The 25366-nt window shown below is 41.3% G+C and overlaps 1 protein-coding gene and 1 pseudogene across 1 annotated transcript in view; one reads left to right on the forward strand and one right to left on the reverse strand.

Moving 5' to 3' along the window:
• Positions 1 to 25366, forward strand: part of LOC109921805 (collagen alpha-1(XXI) chain) — a 300122-nt gene that overhangs the window by 234479 nt on the left and 40277 nt on the right. Inside the window, exon 17 of the mRNA XM_020521855.2 lies at positions 13896 to 13949. Coding sequence (XP_020377444.2) covers positions 13896 to 13949 — 54 coding nt within the window. The remainder of the gene's footprint in view (positions 1 to 13895; positions 13950 to 25366) is intronic.
• On the reverse strand, positions 18720 to 19116 carry LOC109921775 (annotated as a pseudogene).

Raw genomic sequence — 25366 nt, forward strand, 5'->3', positions numbered from 1 at the left:
GCCTGCTGTGTTCATCCAGCTCTGCACCTTGTTGTCTCGGATTCTCCAGCATCTGCAGTTCCTACTATCATAGATATCTTCCACCTGGATTGCCATTGCTAGAATAAATTTGTTTCAAGTCAATTTTAGTTTGGAGCTGTGAACTGGGAAATATGAGATGAAAATGACTTGTGGACCTTGTGATACAGGTAGTTCTGCTATAATGCATGTTTCATTAATGTGAATTAGCTGTAATGCGATTGATGAATAGTGCACGCAAACTTTCTGCTGTACTGGTATGGCGATTTCCCTACAACATGATTTTCTATAGCACGAAGCTTCACAACAACACAACAATTGCATTATAGGAGAACAACCTGTAGCTTGTGGTGAAAGGAGAAGAACACACCAAACAAGCTCAGAGATATAGGAACTGCCGATGCTGGAGACCGAGATAACAAGGTGTGGAGCTGGATGAACAAGCTTTTGTTTGTTTGTGAGGCCAGGCCTGGGGGTTAATTGCAGACTAATTCTTGATCAAAAGGGTTCCTACAGACACAGTAATGCCGGGATGAGCATTGTGTTTAAACAGACAGCCGAAATTGGCTGTTAATGAGGTCAGTACCTAGGAATTCGTTCCAACACACTCAGAAGAGACTCTGTATTAAGATGTTGAAAGGTAATTTAGGCCTTGGTAAAAGACAGTCAGTTCGACCAGGGCAAGCACCAGAGTTGAAAATATGTTTTGAACGATGTTTTCGGTGGGGATGAGTTTAGCTGCTGACAGTGCAACATGAAGATTTGAAAGCTGTCTGCCTAATCTCTCACACCAGCTTCTGGAAGCCCACAGAATAGAAAACTGAGTTAGAAGTATTACTACCTGTACCAGAGTGAGCTGAAAAGGTGACCCCGATCAACGTTTCCAGAAACCAACACTTTTACTCTGCCCTATTCAAAGCAACAACTAGAGGAGTCCACATCTGTGCCTGTGAAATAAAGCATACTGAAAACCATTTAAGTAATCTGGCCAATTTTGTTATTTTCTTTTATTTATCCCTTAAATGTGTTTGTTTGCCTGTCTGTCTTTTGTGTGAATGGGAGCTAAAAACAAACGTTTCAGGTTTCAAGCATCAAAATTCATTAGGTTACCATGTTGTTTAACTTTTCTGTGCTAAAGTTATTGCATATTTAATTAAGTGTTAAGACATTTGTTTGAGGTACAAAACCAGTGTCTGGAATTAATTATTCTCAAAGTCTGGGATTGGCCATTCAAAAGTCTAGTTAGGAACCATTCGAATAACTATTGGGGGTCTTCAATTGTCTTATTTTTAACTGTGTTGCAACTGCAAAATGAGAAAGGCTGATTTGGTCTGATTGTCTGTTTCCGTACCATAATATCATTGAAGACTTGTTTTGGATTGCACTTTGTGTGCTTCCTCCCCTCCGATCTTACCATTATGACTGACCCTTCTGGGAGTTGAGAACTCCTGATTGCATCACTGTTGGTATCAATAGAGCACTCAAGCATCTCCGCCACAATAAGGTGGCAATCTATGGAAAAGATGGGAAATGAAGGTCAGAAAATGACAGGAAGGGACTGAGAGAAAAACCTAATCCTATACCAAATATGTTTGACTACAAAATGTATAACTAAAGGATGTGTATCTAAATGCAGCTAGCATTCATAGCAAAATAAACAACAATGCACATTGAAGTAAATACATTAGATCTGATAGCAATTAAGAAGACATGTCAACCAGATCACAAAGTTTGGGTCCTGAATATTGAGGGGAATAAGATATTCAAGAAGAATAGGAAGATATGTAAAGATTGGGACTTAGCATTCTTACTCCAAGATGATGTTAGTGCAATAGTTAGAGATGACCTTGGTTCAGGTGATCAAGATGTAGCATCGGTTTGGGCGGAGATGAGGCATCGTGGGAGAAAGAAGTCAATAAAGTAGCCGTAAAATATACAGGAGGAAATATTGAACACTTGTGAGGGCAATGGTCAAGAGTGATTAAGGATGATTTTAATCTGCATATAAACACAAAAAAATCAGATTGGCAGTAGTAGCTGGCATAAAGAGCTCATAGAATGCATTTCTGGAATGTTCTGGAATCGAACAGAGAACAATTTATATTAGACTTTGTATTGTGTAATGAGACAGGATTAATTAATGACCCCAGAGTAAAAGAGAAGGAGAGGGTCTAAGGCTAGTTTTTTTAAACTTAAATAGGAGCCATTTTGTGGGCTTGAAAGCTAAGCTGGCTAAACTGGTTTACTACACTAGGAGAGATATTAACAGAGAAACAGTGTCAGACATTTAAGAAGGTATTTCTGAATACTCAGAACAAGTACATTCCTATTAAAAAGAAAAGTTCTGAAGAGAAGATCCACCATCTTTGGTTAACTAAAGAAGTTAGGAGTTTTTACAGGTATTTAAAAAGGAAAAAAATAAGTAAAGTGACTGTCAGTTCTGTGGAATATGAAAAAGTTAGTTAATATTAGATAATAAAGAAATGGAAGGTAAATTGAAGAAATATTTTGCTTTTGTTTTCATTATAGAGGTTGCAAAAAAAATCAGGAAGAGAGGAACTTAATAAATCACCAAGGAGTTGGTACTAAGCAAATGATAAAGCAGCAGACTAAAAGGTCTATGTCCTAGGGCCTTAAAAGAGGTGACTAATAAAGTTGTAGATGCATTGGTGTTAATTTTCAAGAATTCATGAGATTCTGGACGTTTCACCATACTGGAACATAGCAGATATAACCGCTGTACTCAAGAAGGGAGGGAGGAAAAAATCAATAAGCCAGTTAGCTTGATGTCTGTCATGAGGAAGGTGTCAAAATCTATTAGGAGGTCACAGCTGGGCACTCAGAAATATTCATATTAATCAGGAAGAGTCATCATGGTTTTCTGAAGGGGAAATTATGTTTAACCAAATTATTGATGTTCTTTGAAGGAGTAAAACATGCAGTGGGTAAGAGGGACCCCATTGATGTATTGTACTTGGATTTCCATAAGGCATTTGACAAGATGCCACTTTAAAGGTTTTTCCACCTTAAAGTGAAGCACGTGATTTGGATGGTTCCAAACTAGCATGGATAGAAGGCAGAAAGCAGGGAATATGCAAAAGTAAATCATTTGTTGTTGAGCAGAGCGTGATGAGTAGAAACCCATTGGTGTCTATGCTGGTGCCTCAACATTTTACAATTTATGTCAATGACTTATCAATGACTTAGACGAGAGTACGAAGGCATGGTAGCTCAAAGGCATTTCAGAAGAGACAAAGAGAAAAAGGAGAGTTTGTTGGGAAGACGAGATAAGGATGTTGCAGAGCAATATGCACAGGTTGAATGAGTGGGCAAAAATCTGGCAAATGGAATATTAATGTGCAAAAATGTAAAATTGTTCATTTTGGCAGGGAGAATAAAAACAGCAGAATATTATTTAAGCAGGGAATGATTGCACAATTCTGAAGTACAGAGGGACCTGTGTACTCTGGTATGTGTGCCACAACATGTTTCCAGGTACTGCAAGTAATTAAGAAAGCAAATGGAATGTTATCCTTTAGTGGGAGAGAAATTTGTAAAGACTGCGAACTAAATGACAAAGCGCTGTTTTAAAGCCAGTGTTTGAACAGGTGGCAGTATGTTTTGAAGTCAACGTAACCTAAAACCTTGCCAGACATGTAAACAGCTGATCAAGCATTTATTGAAGTTTGCATTGCAGACTATTTGGACCCAAATGAGTGTACAGATGCAGCTTTTGCTGGCAACAAGAAGTTGATTGGTTACCGGACTCGTGACCAGTTATCAGTATCAGAAACCTTTTTGCCTGTGATTTGTTTCCAGGTGACTGGATAGCTTGCAACTGGGAACAAGTTATAAAGAAAAAAAGAGTTCAGTTTTTCCCCTAATTGGGAATGGTCTCTTTGTTCTCTGCAGTCAAAATTCACTGTAATCCTAAAAGAAAAACAGTTTACCTTTCCTGCAACTGTTATGTAAGCTATGACTTTTAACTGTTAAATCTGAGATTTTTTATGAGTGAAGCAGCCATCAAGTGTCCCTTACCAGTTAGTAGAATTATCCAGAGAAAGACAATTGAAGTCAGGTACTGGCTGGCAAAAGAGTCATAAGGATCATCTCAACAATAGAAGCCAGGAACAATGACTACTGACCTGTCTTTACATTTTTTTGCCATCTGTCTGTAGTGATTATGATGAGGTCAGCCAGGTGGACCTCATATCATATGAGTTCCCTGATTGGGGCTGTTAGTCTGGTCCCAACAGGGAGTCCTGGATGATACATGTAAACAGGAGTGTCAGAGGTTCTGCTCACTCTGAGGAAGCTGGATCAATGTCATGGACTCTCCACATGTAAATAAAGGATGAGTTGACGACACGATACCGGACACTGTGGAGTTATTTCAGTGGTGATGAGAGAAAAGTACGGTCTGAAGAAATTCCTTGCATCATCTTTGTGTTGGGGTAATTGGTTCTGACATCATGCTGTTATGTGGGAAGCTTGAATCGTTCCATCCTGCCGTCAAAGACTAGGTCCATATGTAGAAAGAATACGTTATTTTTTCCGGCAAATGAGATTGGGGGAGATGAAAAACAGAGAGTAATTCTCTTCACAGCTTGTGGATCCCAGCTTTTTCGGTTATCAGGAGCCTAATTTACCCTGCGGCACCCGATAATAAAACCTTTCAAGAGTTAATGGATTTAGTTAAGGAATATTACAAGCCCAAACCTACTCTATTTCTGAGATGCCATCAATGTTATTGGCAATTCGAGAACCAGGGGAATCCATATCAGGATGTTTGACCAGGTTAAGATGACTGGCAGAGACAAGTGACTTTGAGTTAACCCTTAATGAGATGCTGAAAGACCATTTGGTGTGGGATTAATGATGTAACTATGCAAAAGCGTCTACTAGCTGAAGCCCAACTTGACCGCATCAGGCCCTATAACTAGCTTTATCATTGGAAAATGTGATAAGTGAGCATGGGGAACACCACTTGAGTAAAGGCAATTGCATAGCCTCATTCAGGACATATCCCTAACAGAGGGACTCTAAATCAGCCCACAGCAAAACTCCAAAACAAAGCCAAGCCTCATTCAAATGGTTAATGTTTCCTTCGGGATCCGGGTCGGCAAGCCATTGCAGTTGCTGCCAGCATGCAGACTCGAGACAGCAAAAGAGTCCCACTAGATTGAAATGAAGTAAGAGACCTCAAAGATCAGTGCCCAGGAAAGTGCACACTCTCGAAAGTCCACCCAGATCTGGCTTGGAACAGTTAAACTGCTTAGCAACATCCAAATCAGAACCAATCAAAATAAATGTCTGGTTAAATGGTCACCCTGTTCTAATGGAGGTTGATACCAGCACGGTCATTTCAGCAATTGCAGAACCAGTCTTTAACACAATTCACTCCGGACTCCAACGTTTAAGTTTGTGCAAGTCCTCAGCTAGACTGAGAACCTATAATAGGCAACCTTTACAGATTAAGGGTACAACTTCGGTTCTGGTCTCTTATAAGAAGCAATTGGTTCAGTTGTCACCAATTGTAGTAAAAAGCTCATGCTCAAGCTTGATGGGGTGAAATTAGTCAAAAAAGATTCACCTAGATTGGCTCAATATTTCTTGATTAGAAAATGGCTGCCTGTGTGAAGTCCTCATTAAATACCTGGAAGTTTTTCAAGATGGTCTGGGGACTATCAAAGGAGCCAAGGCCACCTTGCATGTTGACCAGGAAGCAATTCCACAATTCTGCAAGGCTTGCCCACTGCTATTTGCCTTATGGGCAAAAGTAGAGACAGAAATCAGAAGGCTAAAAAGCAAAGGAATCATCAAACCTGTCCAGAATTGCAGAATGGGAAGCATCGGTCATACCAATTGTGAAGCCCGTCGTGTCAGTTCATCTTTGTAGGGATTTTAAACAAACAGTAAACCACTTTTTGTAACTTGATAAATACTCAATCCCTCACATAGATGATTTGCACGCAAAGCTGGCAGGGGGTGCTATCCTTCACAAAGCTGGACATGAGCCATGAGTACTTACAATTACGGTTAGATGAAGATTCCCAGAACTATACTATAATTAATACCCATAAGAGTTTGTACCAATATGTGAGACTGCCATTTGGAGTATCATCAGCCTGTTCAATTTTTCAGTGGACAATAGAGAACATTTCACAATGTCTACCCAGTTCGCCATTTATCAAGATGACATGCTAATAACAGGGAAGACCAATAAGGAGCACTGAGAGAACTTGGACATAGTCCTTAGATGTTTCTTCCAGGCAGAGATATGCCTTAAAAGGAAAAAAAATTGTGTGTTCCAGCCACCCCAAGTGACCTATTGGGGTTATAATGTTGAGAAGACCAGATTACACCTGTCGGAAGATAAGATGAGGTCAATCAAAGATGCCCTTGCTCCCACCTTACCGGAGCTTAGGTTGTTCCTTGGGCTGGTGAATTATTACAGTATCTCCATCCTGGCACCTTTGCATCAATTCATAAAAAAGGGTCATCCTTAGAAATGGTCGTGTAGCCAAGGCATTGCTTTCAGGGAAGTGTAGAAACAGCTATCATTCTGTAAGGTATTGGTTCACTGTGATCCCAAGCGAGATATGGCATTGACGTGTGATGCCTCCCCATACGGCACTGGGGTAGTATTAGCTCATAGGTGGTTCAATGGAGAGGAACACCCAATAACGTATGCATCCAGACATTGGCTCATGCAGAGCTTTTTTACGTCCAGATAGAGAAGGAAGGTTCAGTTGTATTTGGAGTCAGGAAGTTCCACCTTACAGATGTAAATTTGTACTAATGGACTGCAAACCTCAGTTAGATCTACTTAAAAAGGACAAGGCAATGCCACCCACAGCTTCAGACTGAATTCAGCAATGGGCTCGAATACTAATTTTACTACTTATAATTACAAGTTGGAACAATGTCTGGGAGGCCAAGTAGCAAATGCGGATGCATTGAGCTGCCTCTCACTGGCAGATATGCCACTGGTGGTACCACCACTGGAAGGTACCGTAATGGTTTTAAATTTTCTGGACACAGATCTATTCACAGCTGACGATATCAGACTTTGGATGCCAAAAGATCCGGTCTTGGTAAAACAGAAACACGTGGTGGTGGTGGGAGAAGCCAAAGGCCGTCACAAGGCGATTATCACTAGACTATTCATCCAGAAACCCAGCTGATGTTCTGGGGACCCGGGTTCAAATCCCGTCACGGAGGATGGTGGAATTTGAATTTAAAAAAAGTCTGGAATTAAGAGTCTACTGATCACCATAAAATCATTGGCGATTGTTGGAAAAACCCATCTGGTTCACTAATGTCCTTCAGGGGAAGAAATCTGCCACCCTCACCTGGTCTGGCCTACATGTGACTCCAGACCCACAGCAATGTGGTTGACTCTCAGTTGCCCTCTGAAATGGCCTAGCAAGCCACTCAGTTGTACCAATCGCTACAAAGTCTCCAAGACATGAAACTGGACGGATCACCTGGCATCAACCTAGGCACCGGAAAAGACAACAGCAGAAACAGCCCTGTCAACCCTGCAAAGTCCTCCTCACTAATATCTGGGGGTTATTGCCATAATTGGGAGGGCTGTCTCATAGTCTAGTTAAGCAACAGCCTGACATAGTCATACTCACAGAATCATACCTTACAAACAATGCCCCAGACACCACTATCACCGTTCCTGGATATGTCCTATCCCACCAGCAGGAGAGACCCAGCAGAGGTGGCAGCACAGTGGCATACAGTCGGGAGTGTGTTGCTGTAGGAGTCCTCAACATTGACTCCAGACCCCATGAAGTCTCATGGCTTCAGGTTAAAAATGGGTAAGGAAACCTCCTGCTGATTACCACATACCATCCTCCCTCAGCTGATGAATCAGTACTCCTCCATGTTGAACAACACTTAGAAGAAGCACTGAGGATGGCAAGGGCACAAAATGAACTCTGGGTAGGGGATTTCAATGTCCACCAACAAGAGTGGCTCGGCAGCAGTACTACTGATCGAGCTGGTTGAATCCCAAAGGACATAGCTGCTAGATTGGGTTTGCGGCAGGTGGTGAGGGAACCAACAAGTGGAAAAACATACTTGACCTCATCCCTACTAATCTGCCAGCTGCAGCTGCATCTGTCCATGACAGTATCAGAAAGAGTGACTATCGCCCAGTCCTTGTGGAGACGAAATGTTGCCTTTAAATTGAGAACAACCTCCATCATGTTGTGTGGTGCTAAATGGGACAGAATTCGCACTGATCTAGAACACAAGACTGGGCATCCATGAGGTGCTGTGGGCCATCAACAGCAGCAGAATTGTACTCCAGCACAATCTGTAACTTTATGGCCCAGCATATTCCCAACTTAACCATTACCATCAAGCCAGGGGACCAACCCTAATTCAATGGAGACTGCAGGAGGGCATGCCAGGAGCAGCATCAGGCATACCTGAAAGTGAGGTATCAACCTGGTGAAGCCACCATACAGGACAACTTGCACGCCAGACAGCAAAAGCAGCAAGTGATAAACAAAGCTAAGCAATCCCAAAACCAAAGGATCAGATCTAAGCTCTGCAGTCCTGCCACATCCAGTTGTGAATGGTGGTGGACAATTAAACAACTCATTGGAGGAGGAGGCTCCACAAATTTCCCCATCCTCAATGATGGAAGAGCCCAGCACATCAGTGCAAAGGATAAGGCTGAAGCATTCGCAGCAATCTTCAGCCAGAAGTGCCGAATGTATGATCCATCTCAGCCTCCTCAAGTGGTCCCCAGCATTACAGATACCAGTCTTTAGCCAATTCAGTTCACTCCACGTGATATCAAGAAATGGTTGGAGACACTGGATTCTGCAAAGACTACGGGCCCTGACAACATTCCAGGAATAGTACTGAAGACTTGTGTCCAGAACTTGCCACTCCCCTAGCCAAGCTGTTCCAGTACAGTTACAGGATAGGTATCTACCCAACAATGTAGAAAATTGCCCAAGTATGTCCTGTACACAAAAAGCAGGACAAATCCAACCCGGCCAATTACCGCCCCATCAGTCTACTCTCGATCATCGGTAAAGTGATGGAAGTTGTCATCAACAGTGCTATCAAGCAGCACCTGCTCAGAAATAACCTGCTCAGTGACGCCCAGTTTGGGTTCCACCAGGGCCACTCAGCTCCTGATCTCATTACAGCGTTGATTCAAGCATGGACCAAAGAGCTGAATTCCAGACATAAGGTGAGAGTGACATTCCTGATATCAAAGCTGCATTCGACTGAGTGTGGCATCAAGGAGCCCTAGCAAAACTGAAATCAATGGGTATCAGGGGTCAAACTCTCCGGTGGTTGGAGTCATACCTGAAATATAGGAAGATGGTCGTGGTTGTTGGCTGTCAATCATCTCAGCTCCAGGACATCTCTGCAGGAATTCCTTAGGGTAGTGTCCTTGACCCAACCATCTTCAGCTGCTTCATCAATGACCTTCCCTCCATCATAAGGTCAGAAGTGGGGATGTTCGCCCATGATTGCACAACGTTCAGCACCATTCATGACTCCTCAGATACTGAAGCAGTCCATGTTCACATGCAACAAGATCTGGACAATATCCAGGCTTGGGCTGACAGGTGGCAAGTGACATTTGCACCACACAAATGCCAGACTATGGCCATTACCAATAAGAGTCAATCTAACCACCATCCCTTGACATTCAATGCTGTTACCATTACTGAATCCCCCACTTCAACATCCTGGGGTTACCATTGACCAGAAACTCAACTAGATCACCACATTAACACAGTGGCTACAAGAGCAGGCCAGAAGCTAGGAATACTGCAGCAAGTAACTCACCTCCTGACTCTTCAAAGCCTGTCCACCATCTACAAGGCACAAGTCAGGAGCATGATGGAATACTCCCCACTTGCCTGGATGAGTGCAGCCCCAACAACACTCAAGAAGCTTCCACTCATCCAGGACAGAGCAACCCGCTTGACTGGCACTACATCCACAAGCATTCACTCCCTCCACCACCGACGCTCAATAGCAGCAGTGTGTATGATCTACAAGATGCACTGCAGAAATTCACCAAAGATCCGCAGAAAGCACCTTCCAAACCCATGACCACTTCCATCTAGAAGGCCAAAGGCATCAGATATATGGAAACACCACCACCTCCAAGTTCCCCTCCAAGTCACTTACCATCCTGACTTGGAAATATATCGCCATTCCTTCATTGTCACTGGATTAAAATCCTGGAATTCCCTCTCTAATAGCATTGTGGGTCAACCCACAGCAGGAGGACTGCAGTGGTTCAAGAAGGCAGCTCACCACCACCTTCTCAAGGGCAAGTAGGGAAGGGCAAGAAATACTGGCCAGCCAGCGATGCCCACATCCCACAAATGAATAGAAAAAAAAAATCAGAATTAATACCTTTTTGGACACAGAGAGACCAGATTACAGTAGAGGACGATATATTGTTATGGGGAGCAAGAGTGATTGTCCCGAGCAAAGATCGCCACCTGATGCTGTCTGAACTCCACCAAGTCATCCAGTGGTTTCCAACATGAAGATGTTGTTGAGAAGGTATATCTGGTAGCCAGGATTGGATGCAGACATAGCTTCGTTGGTAGAGCAGTGACCAAAGTGCCAACAAGGACAGAAATTACTGCTGGCAGCTCCCCCCATATTCATAAGAATGGCCAGGTAAACCCTGGACTCGGTTACATATCGACTGTGCGGGTCCTTTCACGGGTTGAATGTTCTTAGTTATTTTGGACGCCCACTCAACATGGTTGGCCCTGCACAGAGTTCATTCATCAAACATGGGGATAACAATAGAAAATCTGTGCGCATCTTTTGCAATACACAGGCTCCCAGAAGTATTGGTCGTGGACAACAGGCCATCATCCACCAGCAGGGAATTTGAGTATTTCCTCTAGTCAAATGGTAATCATCGTATAAGAACAGCTCCATATCATCCATCATCCAGTGGTCTGGCAGAAAGAGTCCAAACTTTGAAGGTAGCATTAAAGAAACAACATCACTAGATACCATACTGTTCCTGGTTCCTATTTGAATATAGGACCACCCCTCATGCAACTACAGGGATAGCTCTAGCACAGTTGCTAATCGGGAGAAGACTCTGCACCAGGTTAAATCTGATCTTCCTGGACCTGAGGGGAAAGGGTGAAACGGCATCAGGAATGCCAAAGCGGACATAAGATTCTGCTAAGTGAGAGAGACAGTTTACTCCAGGGACAAGGTTTGGTGCAGGAACCATGGGAATGACCCTGTATGGGTAAGAGGCATGGTCGTCACGAGATCAGGTCCTGTGACATATAAAGTTCAGGTAAGTGAGACGATCCTGAGCAAGCACATTGACCATACGAAAGCTGCAGACTCGCAAATGGTGTGGTAGCAAAACATGCTCAGCTCCTCAACAGCCTTTCCAACTGTTCCAGAACCCACGGGTTCTTCCTCTCTGTCAAATGTTGAAGATACTGTGGGATCATGTTTCAAATAACGACTGAAATCAGTGAGTGGCGAAAATAGCCTCTTTATTGAACATCCGCAATAGCACAGTTTGGAGTGGCAATGGAATCCAAAGAACAGTTCTTTCAGCAACCTCTTTATACAGTTCTTACATATGTTAAAATTCTATCACAATTCTGTTGCACAGTTTTGTCTATTGTACGCAGAGGTTTGTGAGACATCTGACCTGGGGAAGCAGGAGATTTTTTTTCTGAAGAAGGGTGCCAACCCAAAACATCAACTTTCTTATTCCTCTGATACTGCCTGGCCTGCTGTGTTCATCCAACTCCACACAGTGTTATCTCTGACTCCCGCATCAGCAGTTCTTACTATCTCTGAGATTGTTTAAACATTTGCTAAGTGCTGGCTGCCATTTGGATGAGAGTGTCTGTCCGGTCTGCTGCATAATTAAGAGGTGTTGGTCCTTTTATCTTTTAAGTTAGTAAATGTTGGTAAAAATACTAGACCTATATGATCTAAATAAGTTAGAAAATTATACATGCACTAAATAAAAGTATTAAGGATATTAAACTGACCACCACAGCTGGGTCGTGACATTTTGTTTACTATTTGCCGGTCTGAGTTTCATTCATTCATGCAATTTCACAGAAATGCTGTTTTGATAGTAATTTTCTTAAAGGGGACAAAGGCTGTTTTCAATATGTATTTTAACTGGTACATGCCAGTAGAGGAAACTTGTTTGATGTTCTGCAACTATTCAAGTCCTGAGAGACGGTTGCTAAGGGGCTGATTAATATTATAATCTTTTCATAGTTCTGCGTGGGCCATGGAGACACTATGGCAGTGAGGATATTGTTTCTGAATAGATTAGTAGTTTTTGATATTTATTCAGAGGTAGCTTTTGATGTAACTAGATCTGATAAGGGTTGAAGGCATGAAGAAATAGTAATTGTTTTGGAAGGACTGTTTTAATTTCGTCTATCTTGCAATAGTAAAATGCACTACAAAAATCGCGGTTTAACGAATAAATAAAAATACATTTTGTAAACAACGAGTTAGTAAAGGGTTATGAATGAATGGGAATGTGGTATTAGTGAAAATAGTGAGCTGGTGAGTGAGTTAGTAAAGAGACCTATTGTACAATATTTCACAACACCTTTGAATCTGAGATGGACACAGCGAATTTTGCCACTTGGACACCCTGTTCTGCCTGAAGAGGAGAATGAATTTCTTCTGAGACACTTCAGGCACACGAGGTGAGCTACTGTGCATTACACACTGCCCAAATCAGAGGCAGAGTTCAAGGAACTGACCCTGTGCTAAAACGCACCCCGGTAGGGCTACAAAAAAAAGGTCTAGTCCTCAGACTTAGAGCGGCAGGGATGTAGTGATTGTAACAAGGTCAGCTGGGTGTACATCATAGAATATGAGTTCCCTGATTGGGACTGTTAATCTGGTCCAATCGTGGATGTCTGGCTGAAGATATAAACAAGAGTGTCAAAGGTTCTGCTCACTCTGAGAGCTGGCGCTGAGGAAGCTGGATCAGTGTCAAGGATCTCCAGGGTAACTAAAAGGTGACTTGGTGACAGGCTACCAGCCTGTCTGGAGTTATTTCACTGTCCATATCCTGTTTTACTCTATATGTTTGTCTGTGTGTAAGGGTACATTTGTACATTTATTAGTGGATCAGATTTTGTTAGTAGTGTATGTCAGTGGTTTATGACTGTTTATTTGCACCTAGAGCTTACTAGCACCTAGAAGTACACAAATCTGGCCAATAGCTTTCTTTCAGTTTGGGTCTGCAGGTCAGGTAAATTGAGAAACTTTACATACTTTATGAAATCTTTAACTTTTGTGAAGACTGTGAAAATTGCAGGGCTCAATTTCTAGCGTGCTACTCCCGTAAGACATAGCAAATTGAACACGCTATCTCAGTCCAATTGGCTAGGTTTGATAGCTTGGCTTCCTTTGCCAGTTAACAGGATATAACATTGCCCTCCTCTCCACCATCCAATCCACCAGCATCTTTGGGTCACATCTGAACCAAGTGCTCTATAATGATAATGGACCCATGCAAAGTGAAAGCCATTTCCTGGTTTGCAGTGTCTGAAGTGATATACAACTGGGCTTTAAATATTGCACTCGCAGCATGACTACAGAATTTCCCAGCAGTGGAAAGCAATTCTGACTCTTCTGCTGTGTAGTTCCACAAGATAGGTGGAGTGGTGAAGAGCGGTTGATTGTATCACAAAGGTTGCAGTGAACTGTGGTAGATGTTATGTCACGAATCTGACTCGGAAGAAGATTTTTCGTAAAAATAGGAAATTCACCCCAATGTGGCAAATTATATTGCTAAGAGTCCAGCCATTTTTTTTTTAAATACCAGTTTCTTATTTTTTTAGGGAGAACCTGGAGAGGTTGGTCGCCCAGGATTGGATGGAATAGCAGGGATGCCTGTAAGTATCTTTAAAATATACAAATTAGAAATTCAAATTATAAGTGCAATATACCGCTTCTTTCCTCAGATGCCATCAGCATGATATTGACCTCCAGTTGTTGTACAATTTGGCAAGCATTAAATCATCAATCTATTTTATATACCATATAATTTTGAGCTGCCAGTTCATTATTGACCATTTTGATATTACCACTAAAAACCAATTACAAACTTCACCGCTAGCCAACCATATAAGCCTCGGTTGCAAATAATTACTTTGAAATACATTGACTTTTGCTGTGTAGGTGAATAGGTTAGCTATTTTGTGTTCATAAAAATGGATAGTAATCTAATCTACTTTCTGGAGGTACTGGCTATAAAAGCTATGGACCAGAATATTCAGTGATCTATAATTTTTCTTCCAAATATTGCTAATGGATTTTAGTACCTACTTTTAAAATTTTAGATCAGGCAGATTGCATTAATTAATGCTTTAAAAGTTAGACACAGTGAGATTTGAACTTTAATGTTTGGTTTCATGACTTAAAATAGCAAAATATTGTAGAAAATGGCATCAATTGAAAAAAATCAATCCACAAAACATTGGTTAAAAACTTGGAAAACAGTAGAATCTCGTAGTAGGAATGGAATCTGATTTTTTATTAATTAGAAAACAGTGACTTTCTTCTGGTATTTACTGGAAAAAATGTACTGTCATTGAAAACCTATTGCGACAGAATAGAAGAACACAAGAATAAAGAATAGGAATAGGCCATTTTGCCTTTCATGCCTTTACTGCTATTTAAAAAAATCATGGGTCAGCTGATTGTGGCCTTGACTTCACTTTTCTATCTTTCCATCATCTTCCCGACTCCCTTGCCATTCAATAATTTATATGCAACGACATATTGTTCTTTGGGGAAAATTGAGCCTCTGAGAAAGAAAATAAAATCAGTTTTAAATGAAAGACACCAAACTTTTAACCTGTGTTCACTAGTTCTATACTCCCTCACAAGGGAAAATATCCTTGCATCATTCATCCTGTCAAATCTATTCAGAATCTTATATATTTAAATAAGATCACCTCTTAATCTTCTACATGCCAATGGCCATAGACCTAATCTGGTCAACATTTCTCTGTAACATCTTCATTCTAGCCAACAGTTGTACATTCCTAATGCGACTATTTGTTCCTCAAAAAACGGAGACGAAAACTGTTGATGGTATTCCAGATAAGATCTCACTAAAGACTTGTATAGCTGTAACAACACTTACCTGCTCAGTTCCCTTTGCTGTAGATACCAACATCCCAATTGCCTTACGAATCACCTGATGTACCTACCTACATACTGACCTTTTGTGATTTATGTATGAGGACATCCAGACCCCTCTGTACAAGAAATATCTATTGTCTGTTTCGATTCAAATAATATGCTAAATCTATTCTTCCCACCAAGCTCACATTTTCCCACCTTATTTCCCCAACTGCCAAATTTTTCTCAGTTGTAGATGTATTATGTCATCATGACAACTTACTTTCCTACCTGTCATCAGCAAATTTAGAACTCTTTAAGTCATCGACAAAGATAATAAAGGTCCCAGAGCTAAATCCTGTGGCATTCCACCAGGTCAACTTGCCAATCTGAAAATAACCCATTTATCCCAAATCTGTTTCCTGTTAGTTACCTGAGTTCTTACTTTGTGCAGTAACCTTTTGTATGAAACTTTGTTGATTGCATTTTGAAAATCCAAGGAAAATACACTACAGGTTTCCTTTTATCTATATTGGTTGTTAACTTTTCAAAAGACTCTAATGAACTAATGAAACGTGATCAACCAATCAATGAAAATTTCATAATGAGATAAACTGAGGACTTCAGATAGTTTGATTAAATTTGTCACATTTGTGATGACTCTAGGAAGAGTGGGATTGATTTCCCGTGAATTACCACAGTGAGTCATGACATGGGGAATTAGATATGGAAAATAAGGAAAATAATAGGTCAATTAAAAGATATTTTGCATCTGTGTGCACTGTGGAGGATGCAAGACAAATCCCAAAATTAGTTGTAAATCAGGAAATGGAAGGGAGGTAGGAACTCAAGAAAATTACTGTCACTGGTGACCTGCATTCAGGAAATTGTTGAAGCTGCAGGCTGACAGGTTCCTAGGTCCGGATGAACTTCACCCTAGAGTCCTAAAATAGATGGTTAGTGAGATAGTTATTGCACCGGTTTATTTTTCCAAAATTCTCTAGATTTGGCGAACATTTCATGAGAATGGAAAATAGTGAATGTAATTTCTTTATTCAACAAGGAAGGGAAAGAGAAACTACAGGCCAGTTAGCTTAACAGCTGTCATAGGGAAGAAGTTAGAATTCATTATTAAAGATGTTATTAGTAGGACAGTTAGTAAACTTCAAAATAATCAATTAAAGTTCACATAGTTTTGTGACAGGGAAATCATGTCTCATAATTTCATTGGAGTTCTTTGAGGAGGTAACATCTGATGGTTTTGTGCATAGGAGATCATTGTCTCATGAACCTGATTTGAGTTTTTTGAGGAAGTGACCAAGAAGATTGATGAGGGCAGAGCATTATACGTTGTTTGCTTGGACTTTAGTAAAACCTTTGACAAGGTTCCGCATCGTAGACTAATTAGTAATGTTAGATCAAATGGGATTCAGGGTGAGCTTGCCAATTGGATACAAAATTGGCTTAATGGCAGGAAATGGTGGTGGAGGGTTGCCTTTCAGACTGGAGGCCTGTTACCAGCGGTGTTCCACAGGAATCAGTGCTGGGTCCACCTTTGTTTGTCATTTATATAAATGATTTAGATGACAATAAAGAAGGCATGGTAAGTAAGTTTGCGGATGACACCAAAATTGGTGGTATAGTGGATAGTGAAGAAGGTTATCTAAGATTAGAAAGAGATCTTAATCAGTTGGGTCAATGGGCTGAGGAGTGGCAGATGGAGTTTAATTTGGATAAATGCGAGATATTACATTTTGGTAAAACAAACAAGGGCATCACTTATACAATTAAAAGTTGGGCCTTGGGTAATGTTGTAGAATAGAGAGACCGAGGGGTTCAGGTACATAATTCTTTGAAGTTTGCATCTCATGTTATTGCGGTGGTTAAGAAGATGTTTAGCACACTTGCATTCATTGCTCAGACGTTTGAGTAGAGGAGTTGAGACGTCATGTTGAGGATATTGGTGAGGCCTCTTCTGGAGTACTGTTTGCAGTTCTGTTCTCCCTGTTCTCCCTGTTCTGGAAGGACAGGATTAAGCTGGAGAGGATTCAGAAAAGGTTTACCAGATGTTGCCAGGAATGGAGGGTTTGACTTGTAAGGGGAGGCTGGATAGGCTGGGACTTTTTTCACTGGAGTGTAGGAGGTTGAGGGATCACCTTATAGAGGTTTATAAAGTCATGAGAGATACGGATAAGGTTAATGACAACTGTCTTTTCGTTAGGGTGGGGGACTTCAAGACTAGGGGGCATATTTTTAAGGTGAAAGGAGAAAGCAACCAACATAATCAAAGACCCCTCCCACTGGTTATACTCTCTTTCACCCTCTTCCGTCGAGCAGAACATATAAATGTTCGAATACACTACGATCTATCATGACCGCTAACAATTTCATCCACAGTAGTCCAAACGTTCACCTAGTCAAGAATAAACCTGTATAGGGTTGTGTGATAGTCTTTACAATTTTATATCAACAATTCTGTAGAATCTTCCACTGATCATGGAATCTTATAAAATGATAAACTGAGTTGGGGAATAAATCAGCAATGCATTTCCATAGGAAAAGTTGAAAATGTTTTAGATAACAAGGTGTGGAGCTGGATGGCTTCGCAGTGGGGTTAAAACTCAGTCAGAGATAGTAGGAACTGCCGATGCTGGAGTCTGTGATAACAAGGTGCGGCAGTTCCTACTATCTCCAGCATCGGCAGTTCCTACTATCTCTCTTGAAAATGTTTTAGTTCCTTAAAAGGAGTTGAGAAGTAAAACCAAAATATGTTTGCTTTTCTTGGTGACAATTGCTATGGGACTGAAATTTCTTACAAAGCTGAAGAATAAATGGGGAACTCCAACTCAGGAAATTCTATATTACTAAAAATGTATTACTGATGGTAATTACAAAATATATTTTAAGAACTCTAGCGACCTGAAAATAGTCTTTGGGTCATTGAGGGTCTCGATATGCTGTACAGAATCAGAGTTCATTGCAAATTTTAATTTTGAGACTGCCTAGTTGAACATCTGTAAAATAACTGAATACAACAAAAGCTGGCGATCACAGCGGGTCAGACAACATCTGTGGAGAGAGAGCAAGTTAACGTTTTGAGTCGAGATGACTCTTCATCAGAGCTGAAGTGAAGTGTAGATGTGACAGCATTTATGCTACAGTTTGGGTGGGGGGTTGTGGGGGTAGTGGGGCTAGAGTGCTGGTGGAGAACACATGTTAATAGTTCAGATTAAGTGACCAGAATGTGAGAATGGCAGAACAATGGTGTGTCTCCTGCCAGTCTGGAAACAACAAACAGTCCCATTGGGATGGGGAGAGGGGAGAGAGGACTTGATAACAGAATGTAACAAGCTAAAAGAAAGGGAAGAAATGGTTCACAATTTGAAGGTGTTGAACTCAATATTAAGTCCAGAAGGCTGTAAACATAATTTGGATGTGTTGAACTCCAGCATCTGCAGTAATTTGCTCCTACATCTGTGAAATAACTTTTTCTTTGCTCATTTTTTATTCATATACAAACATGAAATGTTTCATAATTAGATTTCAGCTTGTTCGGCAACTTTGGCCACAATGCCATCATTCTTAGCCAGTCATAGGATACTGTCAACTGATTCACCCATTCGATAGATAGCTTCACAGATTGCATAGATTTCATGCTCACCATTAAACCTTCTTGTTACTTAGTGGGGTCCTCCTGTGGCACAGTGGTAGTGTCCACCAAGAGGCCCAGTTTCAAGTCCCAACCACTCCAGAGGTGTGTAATAACCTTTCTGAACAGGCTGATTAGAAAAATGTTCAAATCAAACCTACTTTGTCAACCTCAGCAATGATGATTTTGAATGGAAGAATGGTCCTTCACAGCACTAATTCTATTGCTTGCAGCACATTACATGGAACCTAGAGATCAATGAAGTCATCAGAATCATTCTGCATTTTTTTATTAACTTGTGATTTTCTTAAGAGGCTGGGTTTTATTTCACCTGTTACAGAGAGATCTTACACATGACATGGTGACCAATAACAATGTTTCCTGTAGCAATTACATAATGTTCTCAAATACATTCAGTAGTAAATCTTCCTTTGTGGTATCTTCTTTTAGTATAATTTGTAACCTTTGCAACATACCAGATGCTGTTAAAACAGTACCTTTAGCAATTGAATGTGGCAAAAGTTTGCAAAATTAGTTAGTTATTTCTATAGTAGATGTGGAAGAAAATTAAGGCAATTAAGTACTGATTCTCAACTTCAACAATTGGATGGTATTCTGTTGAATCTGAACACCTGCAATGATTTTTAATCCGTTCAAATTAAATGGCAGTCAAATGAGGGGACTTCCTGATCCTATATTTCGTGGATTTAGAATCCTTTCCTGTGATGAATGATGAAGAATTCTACAAAGGGATAACTTTGCATTTGGAGCCAAGAGACAGGGTCACACTAATATGGCCTTAAATACAACTGGCAAATCAACATAGACAAATGTGAAGTGTTGCATTTTGGTATGAAAAATGAAGATGTAATTTATTAATTAGAAAAAACCAAAAAGGGTAATATAGTAAAGGGACCTCTGTGCACAAATACTTTATCGAGAAGGCCATAAAGCAAACCAAGTATTAAAATGTCTTTAAAGAAGGTTAAAATCGCAAAGCAGAGAAGTCGTGCTAAATTTGTATCAAACTTTTGTCAGACTCTGTTCGTCCTAGTTGCCATATTATGAAAGAATATAGAATATGGAAAGATTTTATAAGGGTGACACTAGAATGTTAAGATTGTGATTCTCTGGAAACAATAAACAACCTGGATCTCTTCTCTCAATTAAAAAAAGACTGGAAGTAACCTAACAGAGGTCTTTAAAATGATAAAAACCAAAAGAACTACGGATGCTGTAAATCAGGAACAAAAACAGAAGTTGCTGGAAACAGTGTGGAAGCAAACCATTCAGCCCAGCAAGTCCACACCACCCTTCCAAAGAGCATCCCACCCAGATCCATTCCCCTACCCCTGCATTTCCCATGTCTAACCCACCTAACCTACACATCCCTGGACACTATTGGCAATTTAGCATGGCCAATCCACCTACCCTCCATATCTTTGGACCGTGGGAGGAAACCAAACCCACAAAGACACAGGGAGAATGTGCAAACTCCACACAAGGCAGAAGGGCAGAATCAAACCTGGGCCCCTGGTGCTATGAGGCAGCAGTGCTAACCACTGTACTGCCCTGGCAGCAGCTGTGAAGAAGAAATTCAGAGTTAACGTTTTGGGCCTGGTAACCCTTCCTCAGAACTGATGGTAACTGGGAAAATGTTAGTTATATGCAGAAAATAGGGAGGGGGATGGAGTAGGGAGTAAATGATAAGATAAAGCTCGAAGAGAGAGAAGAACAGTTGGATAGACAAATGAATTGATAACGATCTGCCTGGGAGGATGAATAGTTGTTAATGGGGACTGTTAGTGACTAGTATGTAATGGCAGGCTATGTGATAACAAGGCTTGGTGTGTGGGGTAGGGGTGCTAGGACTTGGGAGAGGTTAGGCTCTAAAATTATTGAACTTGATATTGAGTCCAGAGGGCTGCAGGGTCCCCAAGCGGAAAATGAGGTGCTGTTCTTCCAGCTTGAGCTGAGCTTCACTGGAACACTGCAGCAAGCCTGAGACAGAGATGTTTGCCGGGAACAGGGTGGTGTGTTAAAGTGGCAGGCAACAGGTAGCTCAGGGTCTTTTTTGCGAGCAGAATATAGATGTTCTGCAAAGCGGCTTATTTTATGCTTCGTTTCGCCAATGTAGAGGAGACCGCATTGTGAGCAGTGAATGCAGTAAACGACATTGTGGGAAGTGCAGGTAAAGTGCTGTTTCACCTGGAATGTATGTTCGGGCCCTTGGATAGTAGAGAGGGAGGAGGTAAATGGGCAGGTGTTGCACCTTCACCGGTTGCAGGGGATGGTGCCGTGGGGGCTGTGGGGGGTGTTGGGGTGAAGGAAGAGTGGACCAGGGTGTCCGGAGGGAACAGTCCCTGCGGAAGGTGGACAAGGGAGAGGAAGGAAAAATGTGTCTGGTGGCAGCATTTCGCTGAGATGGCAGAAATGGCATCTGATGATCTTCTGGATGTGGATGCTGGTGGGATAGTAGGTAAGGACAAGGGGAACGCTATCACTGTTGCGGGAGGGAAGAGAAGGGGTGAAGGTTGAAGTGCGGGAGACGGTTTGGACCAGTTTGAGGGCCCAGTCAATAACGGTGCTGGAAAACCCTCGGTTGAGGAAGAAGGTGGACATTTCGGAGACTCCCTTGTCAAAGTTGGCCTCATCTGAACATATGCGACAGAGACAGAGGAACTGAGAGAATGGGATGGAGTCTTTACAGGAAGCAGTGTGTGAGGATGTATAGTCCAGGTAGCTGTGTGAGTCAGTGGGTTTATAGTGGATATTAGTGGCCAGTCTATCCCCAGAAATGAAAACAGACATGTCAAGGAAGGGAAGGGAGGAGTCAGAGATTGACCAGGTGATAGTGAGGGCAGGGTGGAAATTGGAAGCGAAATCAATGAACTTTCCCAATTCTGGACATGAGAGATACTAGATGTGACAATTTCTGACATGGAAGTCAGCAAGTATCTGATGACTCCAGCTCGCCATCTGCTCCTTCACACCTTCATCTTGGCCAGCAGTCCCCAACATCTCAGGTACGCTCAATGGACAACAAACGTCTGCACCCACTTGTCTGCAGGTCAGCATCAGAGATACATCAATCTCATCACATCACCACAGCATATTTTGCACTAATTTGGAATACAGATCACCACTTCAGTGCTGCACTTTGGTGTGCACCAGCATCTTACTTTATAATGCTGCTGCCAGGCCACCGTGAACACAGGGAAAGGCACCCATCTCATGCATCAGATCAGAGTGCATCTTAAGTCTCTTAGCTTGCTCTCTTCATGCTCACTCACTCTGCACCTGTTTGGATACTCACAGCATCTCTGTTTTGGCTTACCTTGCCTTTTTGCACATTACTGCATCATTCAGAATTTACAAGCTCACTGTGCTTCTGTCTTGCATTACTTCTTAGCATAGACACAATGAGGCAACTTCTCATGTTTGCCAAAAGTGAGGTCTGAGGCCACCATGAAGGTCCCAACTTCTCAGCCTCACCCCTTGCCTGACCTGTGGTGACCATCAGGTTAAAATCATAACCAGTCATTTCTCTGTAATGAGAAATCAGCCATGTGGCCTTCTGGCACTGTAGGAGTCTACCAGTCTTAAGTGGAGAGGAATTAACCATTAATAAGACTTTGGCAGAAATGGAATGTACTTGAGTTACAAGTTTATTATATAATAGTAAGATAACAGGTTACATCAGCTTAAGACTGGTTAACTGCATTAACACTAGGCAAGACATTGTTAGAAATTGTTGTTCAGATAATTACTAGGTCAATGCAACATGAATGTAGACTATACAACTGACCAGCAGCTAATAACATATTAAGAATGACTAGTTCCTCCCAGAGGTATATCTGAATGGGCAGAACTATTCCAAAGCTTCCAAGTTAACATTTCAGGCCAACTTCTTAATACAACAGCTTCCATAATCTCTGCTCAATGAGGTTCTTAATATGCCTAATTCCCCATCCTCTTCCTGGGAATTAGCGTCTTCCCAGTTGACCAGTGCTGGAAATGATAAGAATGGAATCAGCTGAATGCAGTCCAGCTGAATGATAATTGAGGAGTACACAGTGACTTGCTATATGAAAGGATGCAGTTATGTTGAGAAACATAAGGCGGGATTGTGCACTTTTGCTATAGTCATTTCAGAAGTCATTTATGACTTTGATAAGATAAATTTCAGTTCTGTGTCAGAGATGTAAACCTGATTGTACAAATTAAAACTTGGATTTCTGCAAAAGATTGATATAGATTTGGCAAGCAACAATAGGTTCAAGGACTCTGGAGGGCACAGAGAAGTTGTGTGGGCTCTTATGGTGCCGTGCTAGTGTCCCTAACTCTATGCCAGGAAACCTAGGTTCAAGTCCCACCTGTTCCAGATGTATGTAGTGACATCACTGTCCAAATTGTTTAGAAATCTACAGAGATTTGTAGGTGGGCAGTAATTTAAAACAACAGTGGGGTCAAAGGTTTTTTTTGTTCAGAAGGGGTGATAACAGCATATTTTATAGGATAGAGAACTATTAACAATGTTGACAAAGATCAAAGTAGGTCAGGAAATTGGCTGGTCAGCAGTTGAAGGTTGTGACCTACAGTTTGGGTGGCCCTGATCTTGAATGTTTCAATTAGATCACCTCTGATTTATTGAAACTCCAGAGAATGTAAACAAAACATATTGAGCTTGTCATCATAGAAAAACCCTCTCATTCCAGGATCAATCTAGTGAACCTTCACTGCACTCTCTCCAATTATAGTATACGCTACCTCAAATATGTTAGTCAACACTGCATTCAGTATTCCTGGTTTCACCAAAGCTCTGTACAATTGTGATAAGATTATAGTTATTACACATAGAATCCTTACAGTGTGGAAGCAGATCAAGTGGACCATCAAGTCCACACTGACCCTTTGAAGAACATCCCACCCATGTACCCCTATTCTATCCCTGCATTTCCCATGGCTAACCCACCTGACTGGGAAAAAACCAGAGTACCCAGAGGAAACCCCCACAAGTGCTCGATAAAACCAAAAAGGAGATTAGAAAAGAGCCAAGAGGGCGTAAAGGCTATTAGCAAGTAAAATCAGATAAAACTTAAGAATGTCTGAAAAATACACAGAGAGCAAAGGGATAACTAAAGAAAGATTAAGGTAGAAAAGAGACAAAAATGGTAATGGTGTGTGAAGACTGAAGATTTGCTTCTTAATGAATGTTTTGCATTTACTATTACTAAAGATGGGACGATACAAAAATTATGGTTAAGGAGGAGGAGTGTGAAATATCAAATGGTATGGAGAACAAATGTTAAGAAATTTTATAATCTGTGGATGAGACCCAGGCCCTCCTACTTGACTGGAAGCAGAGAAGCAACTCCTCAAGGGAAATTAGGGATGGGCTATAGACGTGGGCTTAGAGCACTGAGATGGTGATGGATTATTAATGCTAGACTGTTAATGTAGAGACCCAGCTAATATTCTGGGGATCTGTGTTTGAATCCCTGCCATGGCAGATGGTGGAATTTGAATTCAATAATTAAAAACAAACTGGAATTAAAAGTCTAATGATGATCATCAAACTGTTGTCAATTGTCAGGAGAAACCTGTCTGGTTTACTTATGTACTTTTGGGGACAGAAATCTGTCATACTTATCTGGTGTGGCTTGCATGTGACTCCAGACCCACAGCAAGGTGGTTTACTCTTAACTATTCCCTGGACAATGATGAATTGGCAACAATCACAAGTCCACATCCTGTGAATGAGTAAAAAAAGATTTCCAGCTGGATGCTGCTCCAAATTAAAATTCATATGGAAGAATAGGCAACACTTCTTGCTGTTTGAAATACTCACCTTATGCTCATTTTATGTTAAATTGAAATTAGCAGTTTGGGGTTTCTGAAACTGTAATAGAGTCTCCTTGAGCAGGTGCCAATGGTAAAGGAAGGTGCTGAGCCAAGGAGCTTCAGCATTCAACTAGACCATCTCTGGGGGAAAGATGGAGAGACAATCAAAGGAATTCCTCAACCAGATGTGAACTACTATCTTAATTTCCAAGTAAATACCCTGATTCTCATATTTACTTTTAATTTCCCTTCATGGTTGTAAAGAGCTAATGCCAGTGGATTAGAAAATTCTGTCTCATGACCTTCAGAACACCCATGTGCTTAAACCTCCAGTTAAAATATCTTCAGATTTTGTTCTGCACTGTAGCAAGTGTAGACTTTCCAAGAATTGAAAAGATCTTTGTACTTCATTTGCTCAACAATGACTGGCACAGACCCTGTATGTAGTGCAATCTTTCTCATAGTAGCACAGGTATCAACTAAAAATTTGTTTCCATATCATGGCAAGTTCCTTTATAGGGGTTCAAACATTGCAACAATGACCTTCCCCGTGGAATTCTTGGGATGTGAGAATTGGTAGCAAGGTCAACGTATATTGTCCACCTCTATTTGAGAAGGTCGTGCTGAGTCGTGTTCTTAAACTATTGCTGTCCATGTGGAATAGCACACTATTAAGCAAAGATTTTCAGG

This window comes from Rhincodon typus, chromosome 5 (assembly GCF_021869965.1).
Source record: "Rhincodon typus isolate 14 chromosome 5, sRhiTyp1.1, whole genome shotgun sequence".
Classification (NCBI taxonomy): Eukaryota; Metazoa; Chordata; class Chondrichthyes; order Orectolobiformes; family Rhincodontidae; genus Rhincodon; species Rhincodon typus.